The sequence below is a fragment of the Halichoeres trimaculatus genome, unplaced genomic scaffold (genome assembly GCF_033239565.1).
Source record: "Halichoeres trimaculatus isolate MK-OKI-2021-1 unplaced genomic scaffold, fHalTri1.1 fHalTri1_scaffold_7, whole genome shotgun sequence".
Classification (NCBI taxonomy): Eukaryota; Metazoa; Chordata; class Actinopteri; order Labriformes; family Labridae; genus Halichoeres; species Halichoeres trimaculatus.
In genome coordinates this window covers 38,534,722-38,561,471 of record NW_027437185.1, presented here as the reverse complement: position 1 = coordinate 38,561,471, position 26,750 = coordinate 38,534,722, and the positions used below count along the sequence as shown (strand labels likewise).

At 40.7% G+C, this 26,750-nt stretch overlaps 1 protein-coding gene across 2 annotated transcripts in view; it reads right to left on the bottom strand.

Moving 5' to 3' along the window:
- Positions 1 to 24,784, bottom strand: part of fstl5 (follistatin-like 5) — a 279,805-nt gene extending 255,021 nt beyond the window's left edge. For both annotated transcript variants that reach the window (XM_074674483.1, XM_074674484.1), the window contains exon 1: positions 24,255 to 24,784. In XM_074674483.1, the coding sequence (XP_074530584.1) occupies positions 24,255 to 24,277 (23 nt within the window). In that variant the 5' untranslated portion in view covers positions 24,278 to 24,784. The remainder of the gene's footprint in view (positions 1 to 24,254) is intronic.
- Between the last annotated feature and the right edge of the window lie 1,966 nt (positions 24,785 to 26,750).

Here is a 26,750-nt window from a genome sequence, read left to right as displayed (position 1 = left end):
ACCGTGCAGACACTTATGGAGAAATAACAGGCTCAGAGCGGCTCTGACAGGGAGGCTTCCTCTGGGGGGCGGAGGAGGCTCCCGTCAATATTCAATCTGTTTTTCACAGAGGTGGAGGTTTTCATACGGCTCCAGCTTTCAGCGAACACTGTATTTATCATGTCACTGAAATGAAGCTTCACATTTTCCATGAAGCTCACAAAGTAAGCCAGAGTCGATCCAGCAGAGCTGTGCACAGATTTTTTGTGGCCAGGGGCAAAAAGAAAGAAAGATAGAAAAAGTCTGCCAAGAGTCTAATCACTTCCTGACTCTAAAATACACGAAACGTCAGCGGTCGATCATCGTTAAACATGACGTTAAAGCCTCGTTTTTAACCTCGTATAACTAATGAAAACAAAAATTTTCAGAAAAAAGAGGACTTGGATACAAGACAGCCAAATGATATCTTCAAATCACCACAACAATCAGACGTGAGAAACATTTCTACCAGGTGGATTAATTTTTAAAGTTTGACCACAGCCCATCTGGAATGACTGGGGAGATGGATTTTTAACCTATACTGCAGCCAGCCACCAGGGGGAGCAGTTTTTGTGGGGACCTCACTTCGAGCCGAGTAAGATGACGTCCATTTTTTTACAGTCTATGGTTTTAACCAGCTAAGGAGGCAGTTCAGTGTGTTCTGCCGACCAAACAGGCACATTAGTGTGTCTTTCAACAATTTGGCCACAGGGGGTCATACCACTGATATCTACACTGCAAAATACTTAAATCTTATCAAGTGTTTTTGCCTTATTTTCAGTGGAAAATGTCTTTTTAAACTTAGTCTGAGCCACATTCACCTGACCAGTCCAGAAAAATGTTATATTACAAGTTTTTTTTTTTAAGACAAAAATGAGGTCTGAATTACTGTAACAAGTAAAAACAAAACAATCTGCCAATGGATCAAGAAAAAATTACCTGTTTAAAGACAATATTGTAGTTTCAAGAAAATTTTAGAGCTATTTTTTATTGTTCCATTGGCAGATTATTATTATTTTTTTTTTTTTTTTCACTTGTTAGAGCATTTCAGACCTCATTTTCATTTTCAAATAGTTTTTGTTAAAGCATCAGGACGAACATCCAGCCGTCCATGATTTACCTTCAGATCACTTGAAACTTCAGAGACGGCTCAGTTTCTTCATGACATATTAACCACAGTAACTGGAGCTAACCTTACAGCAGCCTGTGCAGCAGCAGCCCACTCTCCACGCTGGTGAAATGCCAGAGATAGTGTAAGACTTCATTAAGTGTATCTGGGTTTGTGCTCCTCAGAGCGGGATAATGAGCTGGAGTGGCCCGGCTACAAGAGAAGAGTTGAAAAGGGCTCGTTTTTTCCAAAAGTACGCCTGTGCTTTCTGTCCTTTTTTTTTTCTTTTCATCTGAGGAGCAATTTCCAGAGAGGGGATTTCTTTGTGGAGCTTAAATTGGGTCCAAATAGCCGAGCCAAATCTGAGCCGGGCCCGAAGAGCGGAGGCCTGGCAAGGCCTTAATCATCCCCCAGATATTCTGGATCACGTCCAGACCAGAAGCTCTCGAGCTGCCTAATGTCCCCGTATAATCACTGTGATACATCAAGCAGGAGCAGGTATGCTAATGGGCTAATTCATTAAGATAATTAATTAATTTGCTTAATGAATTAGCATTCAGTTGTGTACATTTTATATCGCTTTAATTGCCGTTATATAACATGTAGGCGTGAAACAAACGGCGGGCTGTTTCTACAAATGAGTCCGACTGTCAGGAAAATACATCTGTCTGCTCTGATATGGAAATTTATGCACAGAGATCCTCCGACGTTTAATCACTTAGTTCAGTAATCTGCAGCGTGAGTCTGAAGCCGTCACCGGCGGCGTGATGATGTAACATCTCAGACCTGGCGTGCTGGAAGGTGGGAGTCCGGGGGTCGTCTCGCTGCGGCGGATAATTAACTGCACTTACTTGAACTTTAAAAAGGTTCATTTTTACACACTCTGTCAGCTGACTCTGCTGCTGAGTCTGAAGGTCTCAGGATGATGTGATTAGGAGGGCAGAGAGACGGCAAACTGTAAAGGACATGTTTGCTTCTCTGTGGACGTCTGCGGCGGGAAAAAAGTGCACTTAACCTTTAAATTCAGCCGCCGGTGTCATCTTTCATTTACTGACGGTGAAGCTCGGAAACACGCTGAAACACGCTGAAGACGAACTCCTGCTCATGCCGGAGGAGAAACTTCTGGTGCTTATTTTCCAGCTGAGGCGTCTGAGGCTGACGGTTTGAAAACCACAACGTATGAAACTACAAAGGAGGTCAGACGCGGGATAAAGGGCTCGCTTTGTTGAAGAGATTAACCTCGGGAGTATTATCCTGTAAGCTCACACTCCTCCTCGGCTTATCAAGCTCCACTGAGCTTCGGCTCGTCTTTCTTTAGCTGTAATTTTGTTTTTTCTTCACTTTCACAGCCCGAAAACTTCAGACAAATAACTGTACTCCTCTTCTTCACCAGAACGGGTGTATGTGTTAGTTGTAGGTTTTGTTGATTCAGATTTCTCGCCTCCTTATCTGAGCAGCTCCTCCTAACGTCAGCTCTTCTTTTGTCTCATAAAGCCGAACACGTTGTTTCTGGACATTAAGCAGCCTTTCTCCTTTCTCCTTTCTCCTTTCTCCTCTCCCCTGGAGGATTTTCTTCCTCTAATAAACGTTAAAGAATCCATTCAGGCTTATCACACAGCCTGCTGCTGTGGAGACCAGATCCTGTCGCTCCTGAAGATAGCTAAAGATTTCCCATTTGGTCGGTAGATGTTAATCAAGACAGAGTCGAATGTTAGATTCAACGTTTACACAAGCGCTAATTAGTTTGAGCAAATGTTTTACAATAGCCTTTTAATTTGGTGCCATAGGAAAACCATTTTTTTTTTTATTATTAATTCATTTACTTTTTTATTATTATTATTGTGATGTTGATGGTGATAATGATGATGATTATTATTTTTTTTAATAACAATTGTTTTTATTTTCATTATTACCATTTTTTATTATAATTATTAATTTTAACTCTTACCATTTTTTCTTACTTTTATTATTATTTTTTATTATTATTTCATTATTACCATTTTTTTTACTTTTATTATTTCTATTTTTAAATGTTTTTCATTATTTCCATTTTTTATTTTTTTACTATAATTTTTATTATTATTATTTTCACTGTTACCATTTTTTATTTTTATTTTACTTTTATTTTTTTTAATTATTATTATGATTTTCATTATTTCCATTTTTTAGTTTTTACTTTTATTTTTATTATTATTTCCATTATTACCATTTTTTAAACTTTTATCATTATTTTTATCATTTTCATTATTATCATTTTTCTAACTTTTATAATTATAATTTTAATTATTTTTATCATTTTTATTATTATTATTATTATTATTATTATTATTATTATTATTATTATTATTATTATTATTATTATTATTTTTCATTGTATTATTATTATTACTTTTTTTTTTTTTTTACGAAAAGCGTATGACGTGATTTCATTGAGGCGATGTTAAAGTTCCTGTGAGGGATTTTTAAAGATGGTTAAGAAACTGACTGAAATTATTAACGATGCTTTCTGATGAGCTAAAAAAAAAAGTAAATAAGTGTGTTTTTTTTTTTTTTTGTTTGGTTTTATTGTTTTTGTTTTTTTCCTTCTATTTTTTTCCTCTTATGTAATGTTAGTTTAGTCCTTAGAGACAGGAGACAGGTAAATTGTATTATAATAATCAAAAAACAAAAAATTGATTTTGTTTCATGGCAGCAGTCGTGGCTCAGCCCTTAGGGACTTGGTTTAGTGATCAAAGGGTTGCTGGTTCAAGTCCTGGTGCTGAAGATTGGGCGTTGTGCTGATAGCTGGGAAGGTATTAGCATAAATTCCCGAGCACTGTTGGTGTGCCCTTGAGCAAGGCAGCAATCCCGTAACTGCTCAGGTACGCCAAAACTCTGTCCTCTCTAATCAGAGCATGTTACTGTGCAAAGTGCTGTTTGTGCATATGTGTGTATATACCATGATTCAGAGAGTAAAAAAAGAAGTATATTCTAAAATTAAATACATAAAATCTTCCCTTTTTTTTTTTACATGTGATGTACCGTTTTGTCCACAGAGGGCGCCAAACTAGACACAGCATAACGTTCCTGACAGAAGCTTTGAGTAAGGCTTTATTTCTCTAAGGTTAGCAGGAGGACTAAAACACAAAGACTGAATAAAAACCTGGACCCAGGAAAAAGTGAAGATGGAGTGAACCTGGCTGTCTAAGCGACTCTCTGCAGCTCATTACCCACCGTTAAGGTGCTCTCCAGCTCAAGTGGGTCCAGGGGGGCTGCTCAATGGAGGGTAGCTGGAAACTGTGGTTGTTGAGGGGGGCTCTCAGCTGTGACTGTGAGAGGTGGAGCTGCTTAAAGTGCTCTGTATTAAGAGGGATGCTCATTGCATCCAAATCCTGGAAGATTTCACTGAAATAGGTTTAAATACTGAGGTGGAAATGAGCTACAGCAGCAGGTCTGTTGGTTTGAATAAACAGCTCGTAGTTCTCTGTGGAGAGCTGGTTTTAGACTGAGCTCATCTCTGTGTGAGGAAAACAACATAACTAATAAATGATTTTCCAAAGACAGCTTTTAATCAAGTTTCTTGATACAAACCTTTGAGCTTTGAAGTTGCAGTTTGTCTGATATCGCTTTGGACAGGCTGAAGTTGTAACCTAGTTTCTCTAAGCCACGCTTTGTGCGTTTGCATGTGACCCCTAGGGGGCGTGACAAAGCACCTGTTCATCCTGACAGGAAGGAGAGCAGCCTGGCTTTGCCTGAAGTCTGGAAATTAAAGTTACTCTGAACTATTTCAGGAGCTTTGGCCTCATCAGGGACACGAAACAACGAGAGTTGCACGGGGAGAATGGAAACGGTGTCCTACGAGGACAAATCAAGAATACGGGCTGATGTGAAACTGAGGATGAATGTGTGAGAGTGTGCTCCGGGTTTCTGTGTGGTTTAAAGCATCTTCAGTCTTTAATATCTAAGCTCAAAATAACACATAAATTATGTTTTATTATATACTATACAAAGGGATTACAGGTTGAACAGGCCAGTATTAGAAGCTGTAAATCCAGAGGGACAAAAAAAAAAAAAAAAAGACGCTATGGTTTAACAATTGAAAAATGATTTCTCAACATGACATCGCAAAGAGTTTATAGAGTTTTTCGCTTTTGGTTTATGACAGTAAAAAAAATAAAACATAAAAAAAATAAAGACTCTGTAGTGGGAGTCACAGCATGGGCTCCACACATACAGACTGAACCGTACCACGCAGCGAGGAAACTATAAATGGACCTGTGCTCATTCCTCATAGACTGTGCAGTAAACTAGTCCATAAATTAAACTTTGCTATTCTTTTTGAAAATCATGGACGCTGAGTCTTCCAGTCTAAAGAGGACAGAGACCAAGGAACTGATATATATTAGCAATCAAAACAAGAGAAACAGGTACAACTAGTGCTGCTTTATATGGCGAAAATCCAATATCTCGATATTTGTAGGCTATATCGCGATACACGATATATATCTCGATATTCAGATTTCTTCTCTAAATCACCATATTACTGTTAAATCCAACTCTTTGATGCATAAAATAACATCCGTATAATGATTCAAGCAGACCTTTCAGTTGGATTTTTAAAATTTAAATGCAAAAAGTAGAAACCTCAATCAGGTAAATTTAGCAAACCTTTTATTTTAAACCAAACTGTATGTAGTTAAATATTTTTATTTCCAGTAAAATATTTTACTCAGATTTATTAAACTAGCTGATTATATTATATTATATTATGTTTGTAGAGCTGAGCTGTTGTAGCTGAGACTGAACGGCAAGCGGGGGGGGGACACAGTGCGCTGAAAAATGAAAGCGAAAGTTAAAAACGTGCCGTGTTTGTTTCTCGTTGTGGAGAGTTGAGGGAGAATCAGGGATCATACGGGCAGCTTGGCAAGACAAAATAAGCAACTACACTCTAGAAAACACGCCCCAGGAACCCACAACAACAGCGACTACGACGTGTAAGCGACTTTTCTTCTCTCCTCTCCTAATGCCGAAACTCGGATGCGCAGGAGAATTGTTCTGGGTGGACGGGGGAGCGTGGTGCTCGCTGTGAGAGGAGCACCGGCTGAACAACAGAGAGTGAAACGAGCGAATCACCGAAGAGAATTACGCCGTGACGACTGAAAACATTAACGTGACTGTTTATAGTCGATGGTTGTGATATTGTCATTTTATACATCTCACGTGCAAAAAACTGCGATACATCGAGTATACTCGATATATCCCCCAGCCCTAAGTACAACATTAACTTTTACAGAAGAGTCTTCAGGATTTTCCTTAACAATAAAATGTCAACTCTGTCAACTGCTCAGTCGTCTCCTCTGGGACTCATTACACGTGTGTCAGTGTCTGTGTCTGCCTCAACCACCCTCCTCCTCAGCCTGGATTCAACACAATACGTCACATGACCCCACCTAAATTTCTTTGCTGGCTCTAACTTGACAATAAGGATCAGAAATTTTCAGTTTTAACTAGGGCTTTCATTTTAACGCGTTAATTAGATTAATTAATTAATTAATTACAGCCCCAAATTAACGCCTTCTAAAAATTAACGCAGATTAATCTGGATCCAAACCCGCGGGGCGTTCAAAGACGCACTTATTTTCAAATGTCTGGCATTTACAAACAGTTTGTTCTACTTGGAAAAAGTGGTGTTCTCGACAGATTTTCAAATTTCTGACGGTCCCTGAATGTATCACACATGAGGTCAGCAACATGCTTTAAACCGGAGGGAAGCGAGGGGACTGCCGTGCACATCTCGTTAATTCACATGTCCTGTTTGAAAATCTGCAGAAAATCAACCGTTTGCTTTAGCTCAATTCTGTAAAAAACAGATAATTCTTCACTCTTTACTGCATCAAACAAGCCCTGAATGATCAATATTTGTCTTGTATTTAAATCTAAAGAATTCTTTGAAAATTTGCTTCCATCTTCCTGGTGTCATGTTTCAGCTTGGGGCTGCTCTGCACCAATCAGCAACAGTTTGTGTGTTCAGAGCATGTTAAACTGAGAATACTTCACTTTTCTTTGATCCAAGACTTGAAAAAAGTGTTTTGTACATAGTTCCTCACAGTTTTTAGCCTTTAGCCCTGGTTCTCCCGACCTCATAGAAGTAAAGAAGTTCATATTGCAGTGAAAATTGAGTCCACATCGAGTAAAAATGTGACAGAAGCAAAAAACGTCCTAAAAATCAAATCAGCTTATCTTTGTAGATAGACTGTTTAGATTTTGTAAAGATAGAACCATAAAACTTTTTTCATTTGTTCCTTATGCCTCAGGGTACCTAAACAAGTGTTGTATATATTCCCACCTTATTTTTAAATGTTTTTAATGTCTTGTAATGTAATTTTAATGTCCTGGAATTCAAATTCTTTATTTAGGGACCTTAAGCAGAATGAGATTAAAATGCAATTAATTAGATTAATTAATTACAAATCCTGTAATTAATTAGATTAATTTTTTTAATCGCCTGACAGCACTAGTTTTAACGTGATTTGTCTTAACGTTTGACACGGTGTCCCAACTGTTGTGAAGAGTGGGGTTGTAAAACTAACGCAGCTCATGGTCGTAGCAGCTTGTAGCTACAGTAAGAGCCGATAAGTCAATACCTGTGAGGATTGAGTCCATCATCGTTTATTTATACGTTACTCATTAATGATTTAAGGCTAAATATTTACGTGTGAATGGATTTTAAAGGTTAGAGTTTGTTTTGTTTCTGCTCTGTGTCTGTAACCACAGTTTGAGTTTTGACGGCAGAATCCAGCGTGTGTTCAGATCTTAAGGTTTGTAGTTTGATCCTCCTGTCGTGGAAGGAAATGATTAATATTTATAAAGTTATAAAACAACAGAAAGTTCAGAGAAATGATCTCTGTGCATCCTTCGTTCCTCATCCTTACATTACGTTACGCCGACGCCCCTGCCTTCAGCGCCGTGCTGAATAATTAGCTCAGACGTGTCAGGATCCGTGAACCCTCACTCTCGCCGGACTTCAAAGCAGCGACTCTGCCGTCTCCAGCCCTGCCTCTGAACCCTTCAGGATGCCTCCGCTCCGATATCGCCGGCTCATTAGACAGGAAGCACCGCTCCAAATGCCAAGCGGATAACAGCGAGCGTCTCCGTGCCACCAGATAACGGAGAAAGAAGGAGACGGGACCTTGTGCAAATTTGTTGGCTGCATGTTGTGATGACATAATTCATTATCCCCGTCCTTTTTACGAGGCTGTTATCTCTTTCAGTCAGATATCTATCCAAACGCATAAAATGTGATTACACCGAGCTTTGAACTTATGCCGGCGTATTGTGCTTCCTCTCTAAATCCCTGTTGCACCGTGGGTACATTTTACCGCTGAAAGAGCCGTGTTTGTTTATTTGTGTGTGTGTATCAGTGTGTGTTCGATTAGATAACTGCTCTACAGTACAGTGAAACGCCTCATTTATATTTAATTCTGCGCAGACGTCAATCTCTTCCCGCCCACACCTCTGATTACGCTTTAATAAACTTCTCTCCGCACACCGGGTCACACAAACACGCCACATCCTGCATGTTCAGGAGAAATCAGAGGATGTGGGGATATACGAGCTGCTAAGGACGGCAGGAGTAGATGAGAAAGAAATATATTTTCCTGCCCTGGTAGGGACTGCAAAACCCCAGAGCTAAATCACTTTCAAAGTTAATCTGCTATAAATCCTGGCAGGCAGCGCGAATCTCGGCAGAGAAACTTCTGAAATCAAATGCTGAATTTCAATGATCCTCACGCTCGCGGGGGGGAGGCGCTCGACCAGAATGCAACAGCAGCATCATCAGACACAAACCAGGAAGAAATCCTCCACCAAGATCACCTGCCACAGGTCTGAACCCCCCAGGACTCCTGCTCCGTACGAGGGAAGGAAACGGGCTGATGATGAGGAGGAGGTGGAGTTTCTCTCTGAGCACACGGAGGAGGAAAGAGTCGGGGGTAACTACAGTTCAGACGGCCAATCACAGGCTGGCTAATGAGCCTGTGATGAGCTGCAGAGGGCTTTGTTCTCAGCAGGACTGGAGATGGTTTGTGCAGCTGATCACTGAGCGGGCTCTGATCTAACCAACAAGGTGTGTCCTGTCTGCTCTCTCAGATCCTTCATTATTCTCTCTGTTGCTTTATTTAAGAAACGAACGGTTAGGAACGAACGCTTAGGAACGCAGGGAGCAGGCGTGTTTGTTAGCCAGATAACCAAACGTCCCCTTCAAGGTCAGTGGGTTTGAATGATTGAAGAGCACTCCTCACTGACGGTTTCAACAAAGACTTTTTATCACAGTTTGAGCCTAACAAGACGATGCTAGGAGGGACTGGCCTTGGTGACTTTAAAGCTGCATCTGTGTCAGATTGAAACATAATTCTGGGTGGAAATTCTTAAAACTCAGACATAAAAGACTAAAGCCCCATTTCCACCAAGCGGCTCAGCTCAATTCGTCTCAGTACGGCACACATTTTATGGGGTTTCCACTGACAGATCCCCAGTTTACCGACCCGTACCGTCCCACTCTGTGGTTCCCTTCTGTTGGGGAGACTAACTGCTGAATGTCTTCATCGCTGCTCTTTGTTTACTGTGTCACATTTTTCTTTTGTCTTCTTTAAAGCTGGCTTAAAACACATTTGTTCAGACTGGCTTTTAATACACAATAATGTGGTGACATGTTATTTTATTTTGTCTTGTTTTATCAGTTTTTATCTGGTTTTATTTTCCTGACGTGTTCCATTGTTGCTTTCTTTTAATCTGCTTTTATTTCTTATTTTACTATTTATTTTATCAGGAAAGCACTTTGGTCACTTCGAGTGTTGGAAAGTGCTCTATAAATAAATTTTGATTTGATTTGGTTTTTGTTGGATTTATTTGCAGGATACACTGTGTCGCGCTGCTATGGTGTCATGCTATTACCTAACAGACGCAGCTATCAGCATCTGGCTTACACACCGTCTACCACAAGGGGGCACTGTTGGCTGTGGAAACACAAACAGGATCAGATCTTACAGATCCGCTTGTTGGAAAATAGAGGTGTCCCAGTCCGATATTGATATCGTATATCGGTCCGATATCAGCAAAAAAACAAGTATTGTATCGGAATGCGTCTAAAATCTCCAATATAATCAGTTTCTGTTTCCCATTGGTTCATAATAAATGGGTCATTTTTTGCTCATACCGACTGTTGCTGACTACTGTTCTTTGTTTGAATAATATCACTTAATCAAGCCTTTTCTAACATGACAGACATACGACAAAATAAGTAATAAAAGTATCCATGTTTAATGCTGATAACGTATCCGATTAATATCAGTATCGGCCAATGCTCAATGCTGCAGTACCGGTATCGTATCGGAAGTGAAAATGTAATATCAGGACATCCCTAGTGGAAACTGGACTTTAGATTCTAGCAGGGCAGCAAAACCCAAAACCAGAGGATCAGACTGTGTAAGACACTGATTTGAAACGTCAGTTTTAGCCTCTCAGCTTCAGTTTGAGGCTAACATCACAAACGCTAGTTGTCAGTTTCAGTCTTTTGGGGAATTTTGTTCCCAAAGAGTGACAGTAAAAGTATTGTATTGCTGTTATTAAACTGGACAGCTGAGGAGACACAGGCTAGCTCCCAGATCTGAACCATAGACTGTAATAAAATTGGACGTCCGCTTGCTCGGCTCGAAGTGAGGTCACCACAAAAACTGCTCCCCCTGGTGGCTGGCTGCAGTATAGGTTAAAAAAAAACAGTTCCCAATAACGATGGATGGAAGGACAGGTCCATGTCGTCACTTCTTAGCTCACACCTGAGAACCAGCACGTCGTCCTCACCTCCTTCTCCTCACCTTGTGGGAAACATCTGGCCTAGCACCAGTTAGCATTGACATGCTACAGGCTGCTAACAGCTGATTTCACATGTAAACAATGCAGCCATGGTTACATGTAGGATCTCCAAATGCAAAAGTGAACAACCACTGTAGCCTGTGTACATGGGGCGCACCTTTCACCAGCTCAGCCAAAGCTGTTCTGTTCAACCCAACATGGTCAAAGTTCAGCTTTATTGTCTATTCCAAAGAAGAAATGAGAAGCTGGTGAACGCTGAACACACGGGCACAACGATCTCCGCCATCCGGCATCTGACATGTTTGTGTTGCGACACTCCAGTGTACACGGACCAACACGGACCAACACGGACCTGGACAGACCTGGACAGAGGCCGAGCTCAGACCTGAAGCTCCTGTGAATCAAAGCTTCTGTAACAAACTCTGCATCATGAAGCTGCTCTTTCCACTGCCAGCGTTGGCCTTTATTAAATGTGAAGAAATGACAAGGTTAGCCTTTCTCTCATAGGGAGGGAGGCTAATGAGCTTAGCTCTTTACGTGTCAAACTTCTCCTTTAAGGTGCTCATTAAAAAGGAAAATTTGAGCCTTTTAAAAAAAAATCAGCAAATCATCCAAAATAATGAGCAGAAAATGTTGTTTCTAACTTTCAATTCACACAGCTGAATAAACAAAGGGTAAGTACTGTGAGCTTAAATAAAACAACATCCTCCACATGTGAGGATATCAGGGCTCAGTTTTTAAAGTCTAACACTTTAGCACTTCTTTTAAAGGCTTTGAGTTTTTCTCAGAATATTAAATTTACCTTTGATCCACTCAGGCAGTCTTGAAATAGATGCCAGACAGCACAGTGTGACTTTCCTGAATGAAACTTTGAAGTAATTCATCCTCAGACGTGTGCGAATAATTCATCACAGCTCTGAAAAACCACCCAGCGAGAAAATGAAGAGACGCTAATAAATGCTTTTGTTATGCGCTGATTTTTTTGGCTCTGAATCTCAGGAAACAAACAGATAAATGTTTACCATCAGCTTCAGCTGTGCAGGATTCAGCTCAAAGCTTCAGCTCAGAGCGTTTCCAGCACGGGAGACGCCTCGGGTCGTCTATAAGTTCTGTATGACAAAGGTCTGACAGCGGGACCCGGCGTTTTACGGCTCACATTACAATCATTTATGATCCCTGGAGTCTCCACGTATGAGGCGGCAGCAGCAGAGACCTTGACTTTTCTTTTACTGCCGTTTAATTTATAGACCGTTTCTAACGTCGTAAGGTACAGGACGTGGTTACAGCCCTGCAGGAAGAGGCCTGGCCGACACACAACAGCTCTCCCATTGTTAACAGTCATTACATAATCAGACGGATCAAACCTGCTGCACCGTGCCCGGAGCGGTGCCGTCACACTTGGCCACAGCGCCAGCCAACAGCGACCTGCGACCTGGGGATGCCATTAAAATGCAACGCATGGCCGGACCACCCCGACAGCCGCCTCCCTGAGAGCAGCACGCTCCCAACAAACAGCAAACAACAGCATTATTATCTCAGAGACAGGCCGTGAAGCTGCGCCAGCTCCCACACCCGCTGAGACATATTTCAGAGCGCCTCCAGCCACGCTCGCCATCAGCACACTGACAGGATCAGCACGTAAACCCAGAGCCTGTTGACCCTCACCTTTAAAGTTTGTGCAACTTCTATTACAGCCTGACCATCTGCCAAGCAGCAGAACGAGCCGTCTGAATCTCATCCAGCTCGGCTTTAAAGACGCCTCGCTCTGCAGCACGGCACCAAACAGCTCAGGACGACAACCATCCAGCAAATCCACCAGAGTCCGGTCTGACGCAGAGCACAGGAGGCCCAGCTTCAGACCTCAGAGCTGCTTGAACAGTGAGCAGACAGAGCCTCACTTTGTTGGTTTGGACTGACTCTGACTGAGACAGAAATGTGACGCAGAGGAAATGTTACCTGTCTGGACTCGTCGCTCGCCGGCCAGCTGTTTCCGTACATTATCACAGCGAGCAACGCGCATTAAAGCACAGGCTTATAATCTAAACTGCATCACAGTCTTTTCATCTGCAGCGTCTACAGGTGGTTATTGCTGTGTTTGACTGCACATACTGAGAAGAGATGCCAGCTCCTGGAACATGGGCGGCTTTCAAAGACCAGCAGGGGGCGACCATGCTGGTTTCAGACGGACTTAGAAAAGCAAATGGATTCAGATACTTAACGTTATCTCAGGTCAGGAAACCACCTGTTGCCTTTATTGAGAGTAGGCTTACTGTATCACTGTTTACCTGCTCGTTAACACAATATCTAATCAGCCAATCAGGTGGCAGGAACATGCAAGGTGACCTGCTGTGGCATGCTGGTCGAGATGTTTCACAAACTGCTGATCTACTGGGATTTTCACCCACAACCATCTCAGGATTTACAGAGAATGATCCAGAAAAATACAAAAAATGTCTTGTGGGTGACCCTCCTGTCAGCTAGGAACAGGAAACTGAGGCTACAATTCACATGGGCTCACCAGAGCTGGACCATAGGAGACTGAAAACCATCCATCCTGACTTGGATCAACGCTTCAGGTTCCTGGTGGGTCACTTTGGACCCCTTAGTCCCACCTGAGCATGGTTTAATCCCACCATAGTATTTTTGCTAACATGTCCATCCTTTTAGCTCAGACCATCTCAGACCGGTTTCAACGAGTTCCCTCGACTCCAACGACCTCCATAGTCCCAGATCTTAGTCCAGAAGCGCTAGATGCTAGTTGGCTCTCACCGTGTCCTTCCTAAATTCTGGTCTGGTTTTCTGTAAGCAAGGAGCCAAGTTGGAGCCACATCATTATAAAAGTTATCATAGTTAACTAAAACAAAACTAAAAACGAAAACTAAAATTTAAAACACATTGCGGTTAACTCAAACTAATAAAACTAGAAAAGAAAACAAAAAAGATAAGTAAACTAAAAAATTAAAGCTACAAGTAGCTAGACTGGTCCTCGGGTCTTTTGCCGGTTCGTCATGTCGTGCGTTTCAATGAGACAAACATTTTGCCGTTGGTTTCATCTCTCTACGACATTCCTACTGGCCGCTGTGGCCGTTAAGGTGTGCCTAGCTGGTGAGAGCATATTATGGGATGTTAGGGGGGGTCAGTTGATACCATGGTAACGCATCATCTGCTGAGTGACATCATCAGCAGCTGCATGGATGGAACTCATGATTGCGTGTAACAGAAATCAAGTAGAGTGAAGAGTGAGAGTTTACCTGAAGTCTTTGGGAAAGAAATCCTCACAGAGTTCACAAATTTACCCCAAACTATGTAAAAATATCACATTTTTGTAGGAAAATTTTGTCAGGAATCCATTTTTGGACCTTTTAAAGCTGTAGGAGTTTAACTTTATTCTCTAGAAGCCCAAATGCGTAAGAAATCCTGGCCCGGAGTGCTGAAAATAGAGGATTTCTTTCAGAAAAGAGTGCAAACTACTTGTCATACAGGCCAGAATGTTGACTTAATCCGTGTAAAAATATGATATTTTTGTAAGAAATTTAGTAAGGAATTCAACCATGTCATTTTTCAAGTTGTATGAGTTTTACTTTTCTGTCTAGAGGCCCTAATGCGTCACCAGGGAGGTGCATGCTTGGAGCTGAAAAATGTTCTCCCATCTGTTAACATGAAGAAAGCTGAAAGCGGTCGGCGACTTTGAGGGCTCGCAATTCGAAAACAGGGCCCGTAATAACAACTTCCTGAACAACTTTTGTAGAGCAGGGTCTGGTCTGTCATGTAAGCCAATTTCAAGCCGTAACTACTTGTGGTTTCGGACTGGTTAATTTTTGCAGAAATGGTAAAAATGTGAGGAAATCTTATTTTGAAAGGGAAATTGTCAGCTTCCTGTTGGAGATAGGTCAGGGGTATCAGTGTATGATTTTTGCGTCAAAAAAACGAACATTTTGATGTTGGTTTCATCTCTCTACGACATTCCTACTTGCTGCTAAGGCCATTTTTGTGTGCCCCAATGGCAGTGGAGAGCTTATTATGGGATGTCGGGGGTCATGTTTGGTATCAAACATAAATTTTGGGCGCATAGAACGTGTGTGCAAGTTTTGGTGAGTTGTTGAGCATGTTTAGGGGTTCTAATAAGCAATTTACTGGAGTACGGAATAATAAGAAAGAAACGGACGGAATACAATAGTGCCCCCTGCCTGTGGCCAAGGGCACCTTCTAGCTCTGCGAGAAGGTGTCCTCAGCTCAGGCCTTGGACCCTAATTATAGACAAAATGTCCTTAGTTATGGTTTCTGACAATATTAATAGCCTTTAGGATTTAAATTAATCCAACACATTTTATCAAACAATTTTACGATAGTTTTCGGCAGTTGTCAGCACCATACGGCACCATCATAGGGACGTACCTGCTCCGCTCTGCTAATCTGATAAAGCCCACATGTATCAACACAGCTGTCATTAAACCATATTTATGCTGTCCATACATGGCTGTTCAGGTACCAAGAAGACGGCCTCCAAACCAGAGCGTGACGTCAGTCTCTACATCCCCTCCTCATACGTAGTCTACGGTTGGAGGCTTCCAGTAAGAGTGGAGTCGTAAAGAGAAATCTGCACGATGGAGGAAAAACAGGCTCTCTCATCATGAAACCAAAGCTGTGCTCGCCGGGGGGACACAGATTGTCTCTTAGCCGTGGCAGAGGGATAAGATTTTTCTCTCTGTGTGGGTCTGCAGCACAATAAGGATTCCAGGTATTGAAGAGCACAACTACAAAGACAGACAGGGAGACGGAGATGGGAGCTGGCAGCAGCTACAGCTCAGAGAGGGGAGGAAGGGGAGGAAGGGGGAGATGGGGAAGGGGGAGGCAGCATCAGAAGTGTTATTGTGAAGGCGGCTGGAGCTGAAAAGCGGTTGTGACAAAACGTTCATGGGGAACATCTGACGCTCAGGAACAAACGGAGCGTGTCTTCCTCTCAGGTTGATTAATTTGACTGTTTCTCATGCAGCAGTTTGATGAATTTAAAAAAAGGTCATCACAGCTCCTGGCCAGCAGCTGAGGGAGGATTCAAGAAGTAAACACCACAGAAAGCAGTGATGGGCTCATTAGAGCAGAGCTGTCCTCTCCTCGTGCTCCTGTGGAGTCACTGTGGCTGTAATGGGAAACTCTCAGGTGTTAGCTAATCTGAAACCAGGCATCGCTTCAACCGGAAACAGAGAGGAAATAACGACGGCTGCTGCTATCGAATATTTTAGTATTCGAGGATTGTACTGAAAATTCCATCGATTAATCGAGTAATCGGATGAAACACATTTGTTTAGTTAAAGGGCATTTTAATAGCTTGTCGCTATTTTGAAAAAGAGGTAACTTGAGGGGTCTGAAAAGTCTCTAAATGTATCGTCAGCTCTATTTTAAAAAAACACTTTTATCTTTTTTAAAATGAAACGATTCCTCGAGGCGGAGAAAATTCCTTGATCATTTTTTGTAATCGAGTATTTCGAATTATTCGAGGAATCATTTCAGCTCTAGAAATAACGCTTCTTACATTTTCTGTTTGTTTTAAATAAAAACAGATCAGATTAGCACCTGTGGGGAAAATTAGATCTGTTAACTTTTAGCGTCTTGGAACAGATTAGCATTAGCATGGAGACTGTGCCCTGGTGGGATTGGACAGATGACATATTTCCAGTGGGATTATCCACTCTGAAAGCACATGGAGGTTGTTTAAGATGTCTCCTGTGTATGAATGAAGCTGATAGGATACATCATGTTCAGTGTGTGTGATAAAAGATGCAGCGGATCCAGTTTTAGCCTGAATAACCAGCTGTTTCCAGAGTGAAATACTAAGATTCAATCTTAAATTAAAGCTCCTCTCCGGATTTTTAATTAGTTAAATTGATTACAAATCTATCATATCTTATTTTAACTTAATTTTACTGTTTTTTTTAATGTGCACTTCTGGATCTATTTTATTCCACAGCTGCTCCTTTGATATGTTTTTCCTGCTTACTGTCAAACACTCATACTGAAAAATGACATTTGAATTAAGCACTGTTTATTATTAGATGTCAAAACTACCCTAATATTATATTTCTTTCATTAACAAAAGCAATTAGTCACAATGTATGTAACAACAGACTGTTAAAACCACAGCAGGTTGAGAGCTGTTTGTTGAAACAGTACGTCCTGTGGATGCTCGGGGCGAGATCAGCAAAGCTTTGTATCTTTGTGCACAGGAGCTGCCAAAATCAACACAACAGGTGTTTGTCGACCAGACGGTCCAGGGACTTTTAGATTATGAAAATCAGGCAGTTTAGCTCAGAGGAAGAAGGAAGGAGGAGATGCTACAATAAAGACAACCGCAAAACATGACCAGACATGTCACAAGGTTATCCAGAAGAAGTAACACTGTAGAAAGTAAAGGCAGGCTGTTGCTAGGCGCCGCCCTGTTGGTCGTGGACACCAAACTTTTTGTGTCTTCAGTGATATTTTTACTACTTTTCTTCCTGTGTTTGTCTGGAGATCCTACATGTAACCATGGCAGCATTGTTTACATGTGAAATCAGCTGTTTGCAGCCTGTAGCACCTCAATGCTAACTGGTGCTAGGCCAGATGTTTCCCCACAAGGTGAGGAGAAGGAGGTGAGGACAACGTGCTGGTTCTCAGGTGTGAGCTAAGAAGTGACGACATGGACCTGTCCTTCCATCCATCGTTATTGGGAACGTAAGATCTATCTCCAATAAGATGGACGAGCTAGCTGTGCTAACCCAGCAACAGAGGGAATACCAGAGGGCAGAGTAGCACGGCTGGACGATGATGGACTAGCTGTCAGCATCTTTTTGCATATAGACCTTTTTGCACTTTCTATACACTTTCTTAATAAAACTAAGTATTTTCTATTCTATACTATTCTGATGTGTAGCACTGCAGTTGGCCTGTTAGCATGGAGGACATTCAGCCTGTGCTGTTTTCGACTGTTGAACTACAGATGGACTTGCTGAAACTTGAAAATAGACGAAAGCAGGTGGTGAATCTGTTGCTGGTTGAAGCTGTATTTTTCTGAATGGGTTTCTATTTAGCTTTCTGGGCTTTTGGGGCCAGCTCCAAGTGGACACATGAGGAACTGCAGTTTTTAGCATTTTCTTATTGGCTTTTTTTTTCTCAGAACCAGAGTTTGCTGCTAGCTGGAGTTGTTTTACAGATATGATGTAAAGCCAAATGAGTCGAACAAGTGAAGGACATCTCCATCTGCGCATAAACTCAAGCACATATAGTAAATAATAAATAGAATAAATCTGATTTATTTGCCCAGATTACCTCTATAGCACTAATGATGTAGCGTATCTAAATGAACCAGCTGGTTAAAGCTCTGAAACCACTTCTGATCAAAGGAATCAGCCGTTACCACTGAAAGAGCAGCACTCCTCCATCTTCCCCTTCATGATCTGTTCGTTTCCAACATGCCTGTAAAGCATTAATGGATCCACGGATCCCAGAGGAGGCCCAGAGGCTCGTAGTACACTTGTTTGATCTCTCATGTGGGTCCCTGCAGAAATAACAGGGAGCTCAGAGTCCACAGTCAGTAGCTTTAAAGCAGCTTGTGTTGGATCATAACACGGGGAGGTGTGATGGAAAAACCTTTCAGGCCCTAAGCAGCTCCTCCACTATCTTTCAAAGTGGGCTGCGAGGTAAGACTGAGAAAAGGATGCTTCTCAAAACCAGTTTGCTCTCAAAGCCGGCTCTTACCGGCATCTCAGAGTGTAATCAGCTCGGGTTTGTGAAACTGCTGCGATGCTGGGACACCTGAGATCATTGTGAGGACTCTCAAACGCTGCCATTTTCACTGCCAGCTCAATTTTCTCTGCCTAACTTTCAGCGTCTATTGTCATATCTTTCAAATCTCCCCCCCTGCTACCTGCCAGCATTACTGGGTGCCCACACCTTCACTCAGGGAGCTTTTTCCCCCTTCAGATGTGAAAAGCTTTGATCAGTTTCAGGGTTTTTCTTTCCAGTGAAAAGAAGTACTCACTCAAAAGCTTTTGACTCCCCGCGGAGCTCCAGGGAAGTCATTGTAATGAAAAGCAGAGGAGCTCCATTAACACGGCTACCTGCTCGGCTGGCTCCATCACCTACCTGTTGTTAAATGGTTTAATTTGGGAGCTGGAGGAGAAAGAAGGTTTCTCTTCATCTGGGTGTGATGTTGAAAATGTTTTTCTGGTGTGAAATGAGCTGACTCTGACTGTACGAGCGTCATCCTTTTTTATCCTGATTCCATCATTTACAGAGACGACCCTTTAACGAGATGTACTCCACCATCTGTATGACTTTTTTAACATATAGCCGATGTGAATGATGCATTACTGGCTTCTCGTTGAAGTGGGGAATCAATTAGCGAGAGCAGCCTTGGAAAAAAAGATCGCCTCATTCATCTAAAAGCAGCACAGGAAATAGATCCCGTCTTTCAAAGAGCTGCAGATACAGTGGGATGCATTGTGGGAATTCAGGGATTCAGATTGGATTGCAAAACGAGCCGACACGTAGCTGAACGCTCAGACTGCACGGCTTTCTACGGCGCTCCCGCTTTCACTACAAGAATTCAAATTACAGCTGTAATTAGAGGAAACTGCTGGGTGTGTGTGTGTGTGTGTGTGTGTGTGTGTGTGTGTGTGTGTGTGTGTGTGTGTGTGAGTCACAAAGCATGTCACCAGTGAGCAGGAAGAACAATGTACAGGCGCCCGGGGAAATGCACGGGAAGTGTTGGTGTTGCTGTAACTGCAGAGTCATCAACGTGACGCCGCTCTCAGAGACGACGGAAACAAAAGACGCGACCAGAGAAAAGTCACATAAACATTCGTACGAGAGCAATTCTGTGATTAGGGAGCATGTTAGGTTTATAAAAAGTGAAAAAATCTGTGCTTTTTTGCTTCATATTCTGTTTGTTTGCAAAGTATAAACCACCATAAATTCATATTATACTGAATTTAGAGTTATTGGACGTTTCTCTGTCTGACTACGCTCCCTAGAAATGTCCCTCATCATTTATATCACAGTTTAGACAAAATTTAAAAGAGTTATGGCTCAAAAATCCCAGTAACCCAGCTGACCGGTCTCTACTACTCTACATTTAGTGACGCTAACACAGTCGACAATTTCCTCCATGTTTTGTCCCTTGCGCTAACTGCAGACTTTTTTATTTTTTGTTAAATTTTTAAAATCACAAATGTTTAAAAAAAAAGTCAAATTTTCTAAACTATTAAAGTTCTTGAAATTTTTCTGAATTCTTGAATTCTTTTTAATTTTTAATTATTTGTTTTTTAATTTTTTTCAAATGATTTTCATCATTTCCATCATTTCATTTTGCACATTTTTGGATTTTTTTTTAAATGTAAGTTTTTTTTTTAATTTTGGATTTTTATTTATTTATTTATTATTTTTGCAAATTTCTGAAAAATAAAAAAAAAACATTACATGTATAATTTTGTAAAAAAAAAAAAAAATGTTTTTCATCCAGTTTTTGCACATTTTTGGATTTTTTTTTTAAATGTAAGTTTTTTTTTAAATTTTGGATTTTTATTTATTTATTTATTATTTTTGCAAATTTCTGAAAAATAAAAAAGACATTACATGTATAATTTTGTAGATTAAAATAAATGTTTTTCATCCAGTTTTTGCACATTTTTTAATTTTTTTTAAATGTAAGTTTTTTTTTAATTTTGGATTTTTATTTTTTTTATTTTTTTGCAAATTTCTGAAAAATAAAAAAAGACATGACATGTATAATTTTGTAGATTAAAATAAATGTTTTTCATCCAGTTTTGCACAATTTTGGATTTTCTTTTTTAAATATAAGGGTTTTTTTATTTTTGTTTTTTTTTTTTTTCGCTAATTTCTGAAAAATCAAAAAAGGCATTACATGTATAATTTTGTAAATTAAAAGAAACTTCTTGTTTTGATAATTATTCACTAGATTTTAACTTTGCATAGAATTTTATACACACTAAAGTCTATAAAGCAGGGATCTCAAACTCCTGCCATGGAGGGCCAAGAGGCTGCAGGTTTTCCTCCCAACCAAAAACTCCACCAGCTGAATCACTGATTACCTCACCTTCAAGCAGAGAGCAGGGACTAATCAGAGAAACCAGCTGGTGGAGTTTTTAATTGGAAAGAAAACCTGCAGCCTCTTGGCCCTCCATGGCACGAGTTTGATATCCCTGCTTCAAAGTCTTTATTGTGAAGATAAAGTCGATTTTGTGGCTCCTGAACGACTTTAATCCAGGTGAGCTGAGGAAAAATGGCTCCTATCAAAGTAAAGGTGTCAGACCACTCCACCAGAAAAGGAACATGGCACCTCCTGACCTCCATCAGCTCATATTTCTGCTCCTTTTCTTCACAGTTTGCTCTTTATAACATCTATAGTAAGAAGAGCAGAAAATGTTGGTAACACAGTTGATGAACAGTTAATGCGCCCCATGTACAGACAATCATTCTGATGAAATATTGATGAGGAGGAGCTGAAACATGACACACTTTCTTCAAGGTTCACACCAAAAAGGATGGGACCTCAGCTGATTGGGGTCATGTGACTTTGGAGCAAACCATTGCTGAGTTATAGGGGTTTCGCTGTAATATTTCACATATTATTTATTTCTTTTGAACCTACTGTTTTTCAACGCAAGCTTTCACACCAGCAACGTTCTTTCACTGAGAGAATTTGAGGCTTTTATTTTTTCAGACTGAGGTTGATTTTTCCAAAGTTTGGCTTGCGGCGAGTACACATCCAACCAATCAAAACGCTTGTTGTTGACATGTCACCTACCAAAACATTTAGCATTGATTATGTTTGTGTCCCAACACCTGGTTCTTTCAACAAAAGGCATAAAAACTACAAAAACAATGATTACAAAGACATCAATGGGCGATGCAGAATTTGTCCTCAGGAATTCGTTTGCATTTTCTTCTGTTCTTTTTTGGGTAATTAATTATTCCAGGGGTGTCCAACCAGTCAGAGACCAAGAGCCACAGAAATTACTGTGTTACTACGAAGAGATCAAGACAATCGCACATGTAGTTTTACAAACACACTTCCTCTCACACATGGACGAAATGACATAAAATGAAAATCAACACATTTCCAGTTTTCAAAGCTTGTGTTTGTTTGTTTAAATTTGTACTTGGAGCCGTGTCAAAGACAAATTTCTGTTTTTACTGCAGAAAAGACAAAGATCTATCTATCTATCTATCTATCTATCTATCTATCTATCTATCTATCTATCTATCTATCTATCTATCTATCTATCTATCTATCTATCGATCTATCTATCTATCCAGATAGCTATAGGAGCTAAGTGATTGAGAGGAGCACATGTAGCCGTATAGAAGAGAAACTGAAACTTAAGCACTCGTCTCATGACCCACAACATTAACATCAATATATATATATATATATATATATATATATATATATATATATATATATATATATATATATATATATATATATATATATATATATATATATATATATATATATATATATATATATATATATATAAAAATATCACATATAAGCTGAGTACCTTTAGCCTAAACCTTTTCAGTCAACCTGGTGTTCAACTGTGTTGCTTTGGTCTGTATACTTTTAAATAAGATCTAAATAAACTTATAATAGAATGAAAAATAAAAAAATATTTTGAAAAAACACTGCGGAGATTGAATATGATACCTGCAAATTTTTCGCAATTTCGTGCCCTTCATTCGCGCCGTCGTTAGCATGCAAAGGCCTTAACACAGTTGACGCTGATTTCTCATACACACAAAGTGAATTATTTTATCTAAATTAATTATTTAAATAGTTTTTAAAACAGCTTTGTCATGTTTTAATGATTATTTTGAACAAATAATACTGAAAATAATAAACACAAACATATAGTTTAGGGTCAATTTCGAAGAGTAAATTTGATGTTTGAGAAATCAGCTCAAAAACTGCTAATTCCCACACATGATCTGCATTTTTTTGGCTAAATAAAAGATGAAAGTGAAATCTCAGTAGTGCTGCACGATTTGGGGAAAAGGTGCGATTTGCGATTAGGCGGACAATATTGCGATTGTGCTTGCGATTTAATAAAAAAAGTAGTGTCATGATGAGTCTACAGACTTGCTTGGTAACCATGGAGAAAAATCTGAATTGCATGTGCTGACACTGCGATTGTGATTGCGATTGCGATAATCGTGCAGCCCTACATCTCAGCTAAATGACTCACTGTAAAATTGGTTTAAATTAATATTTAGTAAAATTGAGAACTTGTATCGATAATTTTTGAATCACACTGATACAAAAAAGCAAGTGTGAAAGTGAGGACAATAAGAGCCAGCCCAATGAAAAATATTATCATCAGCCTGTCTTTTTTTCTGCTAAGTGTTTGAACTAGGTCTGATTTAATCCTCTTCAGGTTAAATATATGGGATAAATATAAAACTACCCCAAATGTCTGCTTTGTTTGGTCTGTATTTAATTTTGCTCACAGATGTGTGAAGTAATTCCACTCAGAAATGCCTTTACAGTGTTTCCTTTGTCATAAATCACTCATTCATGGTACCACTCTGCTGTTGTTGTCCAGTGTGGGTCACAGCTCTCCATGAGCAGCTCCATATCCAGCACAGGAAGCACTGAAGGCTTCCAGGCTGTAAATCTCAGTCGTATCCATGGCACAACTTAATCTGGTTTTAGGTTAGCTCTTACTCCATCTGCTGCACCAAAGGGGGAAAATAAGAGACCCAAAATGTCCTACGCAAACCATTCAGCAGCACAATCCCTGTCCATTCCTCTGCGTTTGAGGCTGAAACATTCAGCCAAATGAGTCAGGCGCAGAGCGGAGGATGAAAAACAAAAGTGTAATCCCTCTGCTGCTAACGGTGTCACTCAAGGATTAGTGTGCCAAGGCAAAAAATAAAAAATACACACTGAGTGTTACGGATGAATTAAAAGCTCTGGGCAGCGTAGTGCTTCACACACAGAGCCGTGTGTGAGTGTGTGTGTGTGTGTGTGCAGCTCCTGTAACCGTAACTTCAGGTTTCCTGGTCTCAGCTGAGTCCAGACCCGCGGATATGAACCAGAATAAAAGCTTAGACTGGATGACTGAGGGCTACTCCTGAGTGTAAGAGAGTGACCAGCTGGATTATCAGAGAATAGCGCTGTCACCAAGAGGAAGATGAGGGTAGAAGCCCAGAAAGAGGGACTTTGCGTGCTCGGAATAAAAACACCAAAAGGACAAACACCAGAAAGGTTTTTCCCTACCTGTGTTCCCAGACGTTAACCATCCAGGACGATAATCCAAGTGAGATTAGCGGTGACCGCAACACTTCCCAACAAACTACTGATAATCTCGCAGCTCCGGGCAAATCCACGGCTGGAGCGCGGCGCGATTCACGACGTGCAGAGCAGAGAGATGTCCTTCGTAGAAGTTTGCAGCTACAAACAGCCAGAGGGAGCTTGGTAATCCTTTCCCAGAATATCTTTTTACGCACAGCAGAGCCACGGGAGAGCACGGAGGAAGGAGGACGCGGAGTTCAGCACCGCGGCGCAGTGGACAGCTCCGTCTGCGCAGAGAGATCTCACCTCGGCCGCTCTCGGGTCTCGTGTGCGCCACCGAGCCGGAGCCACCAGCCCCAACCCTCACCTACCAGCTCAGTCCCGACCGGATTTACATACAATCACGCGCGAGGGAGGGAGCAGAGGGGAGGGACGGACCAATCACAGATGTCCCGTAGTAGGCAGCAGGAGCGGCAGAAGCGGCAGAAGCGGCAGAGCGACAGAACGAGGACAGGCGGAATGTGACGCGGCGCGGTCGCTCCGTGCCAACAAGCGGAAAACTGCCCTTGACTGAGCAGGAAGAGGAGAGGAGGAGAGGAGCAGAGGAGCAGAGGGAGTGAGGTTTCTTTATGGCTGCCTCAGTCACACACTAACACACACACACACACACACACACACACACACACACACACACACACACACACACACACATGCAGCTGCAGTGATGGATCGCTGCATAAAAAAGCGATGAATCAACCTTAATAATGAACATACGCTGCTGCTGCTGCTGCTGAGCTGTCACCCTGTGACCTCCAGGTGAGCATGAAAAGGTGAATCGACCTCGGAAACACTACATTTTATTTCAAGGGGTGCAGTTTTTCCTATGAAGTCATATTTTCATGTTGTTAATGAGAAGTTTACCTCTTGTAAGAGCCCTTACCTTAACATTTATGACTTTTCCAGGACACAGAAACACAAATAGCTCTGTTACTTGATAGTTTTACTTCTATGAGGGATATATCTTAGTTTTAAATTTTACATAAAAATACAACCATTTCATAAAATGTATAGTGTTGGTGATGAAGGTCTTAAAAATCATAATTCATCACAATCAGCTCTACAGGCTGCTGCAAAGGTTTGTGGGTAATTAGCATTCAATCAACAGTTGTCATTAAAAGTGGATTTCAGTAGAAGTGCTGCAGTATCATCGTGATATTAATTTACTCTGATAATTTGCCCCCGTCGAAGCTTCATTGTAGTCTCACCTGTCTCAGCATAACACTTTTGGTCTGTAAAATGATAATATTGGTTAAAGGTAGCTTAAAAATCTGTAGAATTATATCTTATCTAAGAAATGAAATGATGTAAAGCAAGATTAATTCATGAAAAGTTAAGCTAAGTAGTACATTTTAGAAAATATTAAAATTAGCGGGGAGTAAAGAGTGGAGGAGTCAAATAAAGCAGCTAAAGGTCGATTTAAGGAAAGAAAAGAAAGGAAGTAAAACTGGCGAAAACTGTCAAGTCAATAAGATCCAGTTGGGTCAGGTAAACTGGGAAAGTACAGTTTTGTAACGGCAGATTGATTTGGTTTAAGTGAAGTTAAGCATAAAATAGAGGTGGGCGATTGTGGCGCCCTGGAAACCCAGACTCAATGTTTATCAGTTATGACACTACTGCCCCTCCCCCATCATCAGTTTTTCTGTCTTTCAAACGTGCCTCAGGATTCACATGCTTAGGTTTGAGTACCCGCAAGGCGATACTCATTTTGGCCAGTAGGTGTCAGTATTAGCATGGATAGGTCAACAGCTGCGGCTGTGCCCTGTGTTGCAGGAAGTCATGACTGTCTGTCTGTTGTGTTTGCAGGTGAGAAATAAGTGCACGCAGATAAAACATTAAGATTAGCTTCATCGCTATGTGTTCAGTAATGTTTTGCACTTCAGTATTGTTGATTTTGTCCGGTAGCACGGCAGCTAACTTATGCTAGCTACTGTCGATAACGTGAAGCGCGCTAGCTGAGTACATGAAACACCTTTCCTTATGGAACCACATCATCCTCGTTCAATGTACGTTACACTATTTGTTCAATATACTCAATTTATTGTTGTTTCTCCATATGAGATGTATGAAATGACCGTATTGCACCGTGTGAAAATCTGAATCTGAATTATTTTACTGGAGCTGAAAATATGTAACAACATGATGTTTGTTTGTTTTGTTGTTATAAATATTTTTTTTGTTAAACTTGACCTGATTGAGATTTTTCTCCTTTTTTGCAAGTTTTAAAAATTCAACTTAAGGGTCTTCTCGAACCTTTATACTGGTGTCATTTTATGCGTCAAAGGGATGAATTTAACATTTATAAAGTAGTTAAGAGCAGAAATCAGATCATCCAGATGTATTTTGTGTATAGTGATTTATCCTAAAAATATTGAGATATTTGTTTTAGGCCACAATCTGCAGCCCTAGCATAAAGTTAACTTT